Source organism: Propithecus coquereli, unplaced genomic scaffold, assembly GCF_000956105.1.
Source record: "Propithecus coquereli isolate 6110/MARCELLA unplaced genomic scaffold, Pcoq_1.0 Scaffold119, whole genome shotgun sequence".
NCBI classification, from domain to species: domain Eukaryota; kingdom Metazoa; phylum Chordata; class Mammalia; order Primates; family Indriidae; genus Propithecus; species Propithecus coquereli.
Window position 1 is genome coordinate 4,881,748 of NW_012135969.1, and position 8,459 is coordinate 4,890,206.

The 8,459-nt window shown below is 45.1% G+C and overlaps 2 protein-coding genes across 2 annotated transcripts in view; both read left to right on the forward strand.

Moving 5' to 3' along the window:
- Positions 1-1,148, forward strand: part of RPL23 (ribosomal protein L23) — a 5,945-nt gene extending 4,797 nt beyond the window's left edge. Inside the window, exons 4-5 of the mRNA XM_012662514.1 lie at positions 802-915; positions 1,036-1,148. Coding sequence (XP_012517968.1) covers positions 802-915; positions 1,036-1,118 — 197 coding nt within the window. The 3' untranslated portion in view covers positions 1,119-1,148. The remainder of the gene's footprint in view (positions 1-801; positions 916-1,035) is intronic.
- A 3,108-nt stretch (positions 1,149-4,256) lies between these two features.
- Positions 4,257-7,050, forward strand: LOC105824909 (chromosome unknown open reading frame, human C17orf98). The gene is made up of 3 exons (XM_012662527.1): positions 4,257-4,463; positions 5,819-5,918; positions 6,798-7,050. The coding sequence occupies exons 1-3, from the start codon at positions 4,257-4,259 to the stop codon at positions 6,953-6,955; spliced, it is 465 nt and encodes a 154-aa protein (XP_012517981.1). The 3' UTR covers positions 6,956-7,050.
- The last annotated feature ends 1,409 nt before the right edge of the window (positions 7,051-8,459 follow it).

The following is an 8,459-nucleotide window of genomic DNA, read 5'->3' on the forward strand; positions in this document are numbered from 1 at the left end:
AATCATTGTTAATATTTTGTTGTATGTCTTCCTTTCCTGACTTGCATGCAAAAAATGTACTTGTCAACTTTTTCCTGTGTAAATGGTCCATTACCATCCCATGCTTGTTCTTCTTGCTTCACGAATGACTGTCCCATAGATTTTTCAAAAAGGACAGATAAAACAAATCATTTAAAATGGTTGCACAGAATTCCATTGTGTGCCTGTTTTTAGGCAGTTCCAAATTTTTGCTCTATTAAAACAACATACATACCCCACAGTTAGGAAGTTAGAAAGACATAAGATAAGGTGTCTATGTGATAAGATGAATATAAAAAATTTACGGTCAAGATCCTGGACATACTTGGGGGGTTCAAGGACTGCATATATGCACACTAGCAGTTACAAGTTTTCTTTGGGAAAATTATATACTGGGTGGAATATTGCCTGATGAGGGGTTCATAGCTTGACCTCTATATTCATTTAGTGGAGGGGGGTGTCCCCTTCCCAATTTTGTGATATTGGAATCTTACTAGTACCCACCTGTCAGTTGAAGTGGGAAAAGCCATAGACAGTGCTTAGCAAGCTTCAAAAAAGAATACAAATTTACACTTTTTACAATTGCTAGAAAATATTGTCAGTTTTGGCTTAAAAGTGAATCAAGTCTTTCCTTAAAGGACGATTCGTGTTTGCGCTGTCTCTCACACTTGCTTTTAGGAAGAAATGCTAATGCTGGTTATACATTCTGTCCAGGCATAAACTGCTTTTGTGGCGGTGCTAGGACTTGACAGGTTCATGACTGCCGTTCTTTTTTCCTTTCAGTACATCCGGCAGTGGTAATTCGACAGCGAAAGTCATACCGGAGAAAAGATGGTGTGTTTCTTTACTTTGAAGATAATGCAGGGGTCATAGTAAACAATAAAGGCGAGATGAAAGGTGAGAAAGCAGTCCACGTTGTTGCCTAGCTCTCTGAGTTTGGATGGTTTAACTCTGATCTCTACAGGCAAAGGACCCTCTGATGTCTTAACCTGTCTCTCATCTTTTTTTTTAATGTAGGTTCTGCCATTACAGGACCCGTTGCAAAGGAGTGTGCGGACTTGTGGCCCAGGATTGCATCCAATGCTGGCAGCATTGCATGATGTCCAGTATGTTTGTAAAAACATTAAAAAGTATTTGATCGCAATGCTTGCCTCCCTGTTCATTTCTACACCCTTGACACCCCCTGACGGTTGTCTTCTTTGTAAAACGAAACTAGTGGTGGCGTGCCTGTACTCCCAGCTGCTGAGGTGGGAGAATCGCTTGAGCCTAGGAGTTCAAGTCCAACCTGGACAACATAGTCAGACCCCATCTCTTTGAGGTGGGGGGGAAAGAAACATGAAAACTTTGTCCAGGCATGTGTAAAAAAAGATAGAGTCCTTGCCCTTTGGTGAGCTCACAGACTTTTGGCACTTTCCAGTTTCTGTATTTTCCATTTTAGCTGTTAAAAAAAAGTTAACTTGGGTTTCAGGTCCCTAAAATAAATTGCAGATAGTAGAGACCGCTTAATGACAGGTTACCCTGTGTAACCCATCCTGCAGTGGGAAGGGTGAGGTTGAGTGCATGGTTAGATCCTGGGCACACGCAAGGATTTCAAGGAGTGGCATGAACAGTAGCCTGTTTGTATATATACACGCTTTTTAGCAGTTACAGATTTTCTTTGGATAAATTAATGTAAATGAGTTAATATTTGTAAAACTTAACACATGGTAATTGCCATATGAATTTACTCATGGTGGAAGATGATTAAGTTGACAGTACCTGTAGATGTTTTGCTGCTAGCAAAATGTTTTGACAAACAGGTTGACTGCATGTTGTTTTTTTTTTTTAATTTTTAAACTTTTCTTCTCTTTTTGTTAAAAAAAATTATTTCATTTTCCTTCCTTCAACCACAGTAGAAGACTGTATGTTAATATTCCAAACTTTTGTACTTTGGATTCCAGACTCTAGTTTGAGAACGTAAGGGGAGTTGTGCCAGCACAACAGTTATAAACCCTGGCAAACCCAGATGGGCGGTCACACTTTTAATAGGGAGTTGCACCTGAAGGTAGGCAGTGGTTGGCATTTTTCCAAATTGCATGAGGTGACATAGTATTTGGGAAAGTACTAGTTTGGGTCAATTATGTGGAGGAAAGTTAGACCAAGCTTTTTTAGGTGGAGGTTTATGTTCATACATCTGTATCTGAAAATAATCAGCCTTAAGTGTTAACTAAGTTGGGTATAATACAAAGCTAAATATTAGAATATATACGAAGGACCTGGCATGTAGTCACTTGGTGAGATGACTACCCTTTTGTCTGCTAAAACTAGGTATGGAATGTACCAGAACTAGAGTGCTGGTTCTAACCTGGAGAGTTTTAAAATGTTTCCAAGCCTTACCTCAGACCAATTAAGTCAGACTATGGAGGGTAGAATCCAGGCATCAGTACTTTTTAAAGCTTCCAGGTGATTTCAAGGTACAGCCAAGATTGAGAACCAGTGCTGTGTCTAGGCTGAGCCAGTCTTGGTTTTAGGAGTGTTAAATCCAGAAATCTCTAGTTGTAGAGATTTAGACCTTAAGCTATTCCCGAGTCTGGTGAATTTCAAATCTGCTTTAGTGTGGTATGAACCCTCCAGGCCAACCATTTAAAATGAATCCTTATTTTTATGCCTTATCTTTATTTATAATGATAATGTATAATCCTTACATGTTATCCCTAATAGCTGCTACTTCAAATTTTATTTTTCATAGATTTATTTTCTTAACTTGGGCTGAAACCTTGGTATTTGCATTTCACTGACGTATTTTCCTTATTTTTTGTTATGTCCTCCCAAGTTCTTTCTGTGTAAAAGGTTTCATAGAGGCTAGACACAGTGGTTCACACCTATAATGCCAGCACTCTGGGAGGCTGAGGCCGATGATTGAGCGTCTCTACCAAAAATAGAAAAAAAAATGAGCCTGGCATAGTCCCAACTACTTGGGAGGCTGAGGCAAAAGGATCACTTGAGCCGAGGAGTTTGGGGTTTCAGTGAGCTATGAAGATGCCACTTCACTCCACCCAGGGTGACAGATGCTCTCAAAAAAAGACAGGATTCAAGTTATCTCAGATTTGATTTATGGGAGCTTGCCTGTCATAGTAAAAAGATACTCTTGAGTAGTGAATTGCCAGGATTAGTGATTTTTCTGTACAGGTATAATGCAACCTTTTCCTAATTTGAAAGTAATACTTGTGCTTTGGTATAAAAATAGCGAATACAAAAGTAAATCCTGAGCTTGTTGCCTCATCTGTCAAATGAGGGTAATAGCAACTCAGGGTTGGTTTGAGGAGCACAGGAATTTGTATAACCTGCTTTGATATATAAAGCATCCATACAAGGGTTTATTAATATTTGGAGGGGCAATTGGGAAAATAGTATAAATTAGGAAATAATCTGTATCATAATAACCGAGATAATCATTGTTCACTAATCTATCATGTCTAAGATTAGGCCAAACACTGTGGTCAGTACCTGTAGTCCCAGCGACCTGGAAGGCTGAGGCGGGAGATTCCCTTGAGCCCGGAAGTCCGAGGCCAGCCTCGGCAACATAGTGAGACACCCCCTCCCCCGTCTCTAAAAAAATAAAAAATAGCCAGAGGGAAAGTATGGTCATGTGTATCGACCAAGTGTACTTTTTATTTTAAAAGGAGGATGAATATTAGCTAATGAAAAGATGTGGGGTGGGCAGGGGAGAAGGCTCTGTAAGTGGCCTGACCGAGGGCGTGAGACCTGAATTCTGGTTCTGGCTCTGCAGCTAACTGGATTTGGGGAACCTTTCTAAGCTTCAACTTCTAGCTCTGTAAAGTGAGAGCTGGAAGTATTAATAGACGCTGAACTCGTTCTGATCAGTTCTGCGTACAAGCTTTTCACTGGGACTGAGTTCAGGAATAAAATGGAATAGCGTGGGAAAAGAGCACCGATCTTGTTCTTAAAGGAAAACGGAGGGAGCTGGACCTGATGGCCGCCCACGTTCCATAACCCTTTCTCTCCCCTTCAGTCTCCAAATCCTCTGGCATAGTCAGTCTCCTCGTCACCCTCACCTCCCGGCCATGCAAGCAACTTCCCCCACCGTCATAAAGACCCACCGGGTCAACCCAGGCTGAATGGGGAAAACAGGGTTTGTGTCGCAGGGGTCCTTGACGTAACAATGCGCAGGGGAGACCCCATACAGGGCCCTTGTCTCCCACCATAAACGCCTTCCGGCTGCGGCTGCGGCGGTTGGGATGGCGTACTTGTGCGAGTGTCCTCTGCGACTGGAGAAGGGCTTTATCTTGGATGGGGTGGCCGTGAGCACGGTGGCCCGGGCCTACGGTCTCACGAGGCCCAAGCTGTGGTCTGCGATTCCGCCCTACAACGCGCAGCAGGACTACCACGCCCGCCGCTATTTCCAGAGCCACGTGGTTCCGCCCGTTTTGCGGAAAACTCATCAGGTATAGGAGCGTCGCGCCAGGTGACCCCACGCACCGCCCCAGATCCCCGCGTCTCACTGCAGCGCCCTCGCCACCAAAGAGGTGGCACCACTCCCATCCCCTCAGTTTTCTTAATGAAACCCGAGAATTGGAAAAGGAGGGTGACAGGTTGAGCGCAAGCTCTCTGGGCTCACAGAATGACCTCCAACCCTGAACCTGGGAATAATAGATTTATTTCGGGTGTCTGCAAGGCTAGCGAGTAGTGCTCAAAGCCCGCCTCTCCCAAACTAGTCAGTTTCATTTCCCATCGTGACGTCACGGGCCCGCCCTTTAGGGTGACTTCACACCGCCAATTCTCTACATGGTCTAGAATCCGTGTGACCTCGCCGAGAAAGACAAAGGGAACTTATTCGACCTGCAGCGCGAGGCGCCTTCCGCCCTGTGACGTCATAATGGCAGGGCTTGGGGCTCGCTCTCCCGGACCTTGGAGCCGAACAGAAGGAAGCCTCTCCAACCTCTGCGGGCCTCGATTTCTCCCTGGCCTTTTCCCTCCTGAGTGCTGGGCCCCTCCCCAGCAGAGTATTCCGCGGAGTCAGAGATTCTGAGGCTATTTGCTGATGCTTCTGTTTTATTTTCCAGCATTTTGCCTCCAGTATTTGCGTTTATATGTATCAGTGGTGGGAAGAGAAAGGAAAATTTATGGGGTTACTCTATGAACAAATCTGCGGTTTTTTGTGGTCTCAAATATTTGTGTTTGCACATGGGTGTACAATGCATGTACATGGACACGCATCTGTGTATCTAATCATGTAACTTTTATGTCAGAAGGAGCCAGAGTCTGGGGGTGGGGGAGGGAAGGGAATAACTTTTGAGTATTTAAAAGCTTGAAAAAATGCATACGCATTTTTTGAAATTTTATGTTTAATTTTTTTAAGTATTCTTTAATCGTCAAAACCACCGTTTGTGGTAGGTATTTTCATTTACATATAAAGATAACGTTTATTAAACCTTTACTATGCCAGACCCTTTATCTGTGCTAAGTCGCTTAAGTCTCACAGCAATGCTGCTTTCACTGATGAGGAAATTGAGGCCCAGAAACTCTGTGTCATTGGCCCAGCGTCACAGAGCTTGATCATGGCTGAGCTGGGATTAGAACCCAGTCTGTCTGGCCGCAGTCTGAGCCCTTAACTGCTAAGCTACACTGCTGCTCCTGAGAGGCAGTAGATCATTAAGTGTATTTAATGTGTCTGCCCAGTTATGCCAGGCTGTCAAGCTCTTACCTCTCCCCCCTCCCCACAACAAGCGCTGGGGGGATCTGCACTGTGCCCCTCTCTGCGTGATGGTTGACAATCTTGTGTTTTCTTCCTTGCTTTCAGGATCGCTGTGGTACAGGAAGGGATGGCTGGATAGTAGACTATTACCACATCTTTGGACAAGGACAGAGATACCTCAACAGGAGAAACTGGGCAGGGGCAGGCAAGTGCCACCTCTGTTTCCAGCCTCACCACAGGCTCAGTGAGGGAGAGTAGTGCACGTCCCACAATTCAGAGAAAGAAAGTAGGCAGTGGGGAGGCCTGTTGGGGGTGGAGAGGCCAAGGGACTGCCCCCTTCCAGCTTTTCTGCTTACATGTGAACAGATAGTGCCACAGTGCTCCCTAATATTTAGTTATTGAGCACTTACTGTATGTGAAGCACTTTTTACCCTCACACTATCCCCATGTTACAGCTAGGCAGACTGAGGTTTATTGAGTTAGAGTGATTTGCCAAGAAGGGCTGACCTGAGATTAGAATTCCACTCTTTCCGACTCTAAAGCCTGTGTTCCTCTCACTGCTCCCCGAGCAGGCTGTATTCTGATCATTTTCCAGGCCTGCCTTAGCAGCAGGAGAGAGTTCAGAGATACTTGGCAAGGTGAACGCTCCTCCCACCCCAACACCACCATCCTCGGCCACATTCTAGTCATATGATCCTTTGCACCATTCGGCCAGATTGATCTCATCCTTTTTCTCCAGATGGTCAGAGACAAGAAGGAGATTTTCTCATTTCTGAGAGCAAGGCAAGCTCTGCCAAGCCCAGAAATTTCTGGCTCTTCTTGTCCCAACACATACCATTCGCAGTCTTCCTGCAATAATTCCTGGTATGGGGGTTGATCTCTAGGAAGACTTTTGTCTCCTTGACTTCACCAGCCCTTGGCTTTTGAGTCCAGAGGCTCAGGACATTTGAAGCTTCAGTGTTCAGCTGTGGGCATGGGGAGCACCGTGACTACAGCTGGCTTGGCATCCCATACGAGCCGTATGGGAGTGGGTAAAGCAAAAGGGGGCTGAACGCAGGTTCAGCTCTCCATCCTTGCCCCCAAGGGCATTCCCTCCAGCAGGTGACCGGGCACAACCACTACAATGCTGATGTGAGACCCATCAACGGGTTCAATGGTCGGTTTGGCTACCGCCGGAACACCCCAGCCCTCCGCCAGCGCCCGTCCGTCTTTGGAGAGGTCACCCAATTCCCTCTCTTCTAACAGCATCTCTTCCCTTCACAGCCCTCGACCTGAATTTCTAAGATGTTTAGATGAACTCTCAATGTTATTTTATGTATAAAAAACATTTGTGTCTCCAAGTGTGCTGTTTCTTCCCTGGGGATGGAGGAGGGAGCAAGCTCAGCTTCTCTACGCTCTGGAGAGGAGGTGAGAAGAGAAAGGGCTTCTCAGGCCTGTGCCCTTGCACTCCATGCCAACGAGTGCCAGGCTTGAAAGCAGAGGCCTCACTTCTCCCCTGCCAGTGTGGTAAGAGGGAATCATGCATGCTACTCACCCCTCAACAAAGCACTTCCCAAGGTCAGAAGCTGTCTACTTGTGCATCATAGGATGTTTAGCAAAAATAAGAAAAAAAGCTGTCTACTGTTTCCATGATCATTACATATTCTATGCATGGAACAAGCACATGTACCCATAAATATGTAAATTATTATATATCAAAAAAGAGAAAAAAATAAAAAGAGCAGAGTAGGCAGTGCGGCCGCAGAGACTGGGATTGGTTGCCCTGAGAAGGGTTTCCTGATTTTCCCGATGGAGTCCTCCCATCCAAAGAACTGACATCTTCCTTTTCCTTTCCAACCTCAATTCATCAAGAGGCAGAAGGTAAACAAGATGATATCTGGGGTGTTTTTAGCCCAAATATTCTGACATAGTAATATTGCATTTGTGAACATTTTCTCTGCTTCGGCTATGTCAGTTTCCTTTTCAACTAATTTCCAGGATGTCATTTTTTCAAGTATCTGCATTCAGTTGCTTGGTGGCCAGGAGAAAAGCCAAAGCAGATGATGGATACCAAAGAAGGTGGGGCTTTATTAGAACACAGAGCTTGCCAGGACGCTAGTGTGGGTGGAACCTGACTACTTTGAGTCACCATACATGCAAAAGAAGACAGCCACAGTAAGTTGTGGGGTATAGCTCAGGGGTTGAGCATTTGACTGCAGATCCAGAAGTACCTGGTTCAAGTCGGGGTGCCCTCTTCCTCCTTTAGCTTTTGTCACTAGAAAAGACAAGTAACTTCCAACTCATTCTTGTCCTGAAACACTAGTTCCTCCCACATTCCAAGTGACCACTCGTGCAAAGCCCCTGAGAACCCCTTAGGCTTCAGTTAAGACAGTGTCCCTGAGGAAATTCTAAGATTAGGTCTGAGAGCTGTGAACACAATTGGGCAATCTGATGTATGACAGAGTAAAAGATGAAGATGTTCAAAGTTCAACATGTATTTTTGAAAGCTTAGTACATGCAAAGCCACCATAAATTCAAAGATGAAAAAGAGTCCCTGTTCTCGGGGAGCTTTTGGTTTGGCGAGAGTTGATACATTCACACACAGCTGTTAGAGGAAGAGCATTTTGTAGCTCAAGAAAAAGATAACTTTTAAAAATACCCACATACTGGCCGGGCGTGGTGGCTCACGCCTGTAATCCTAGCACTCTGGGAGGCCGAGGCGGGCGGATTGTTTGAGCTCAGGAGTTCAAGACCAGCCTGAGCAAGA

Bases quoted from the DNA above. Each gene is read 5' to 3' on its own strand.
- LOC105824909 (XM_012662527.1), top strand. From the start codon at position 4,257: ATGGCGTACTTGTGCGAGTGTCCTCTGCGACTGGAGAAGGGCTTTATC. The intron at 4,464-5,818 runs GTATAGGAGCGT...CCTTGCTTTCAG, and splicing joins TTTTGCGGAAAACTCATCAG to GATCGCTGTGGTACAGGAAG. The intron at 5,919-6,797 runs GCAAGTGCCACC...CTTGCCCCCAAG, and splicing joins GAGAAACTGGGCAGGGGCAG to GGCATTCCCTCCAGCAGGTG.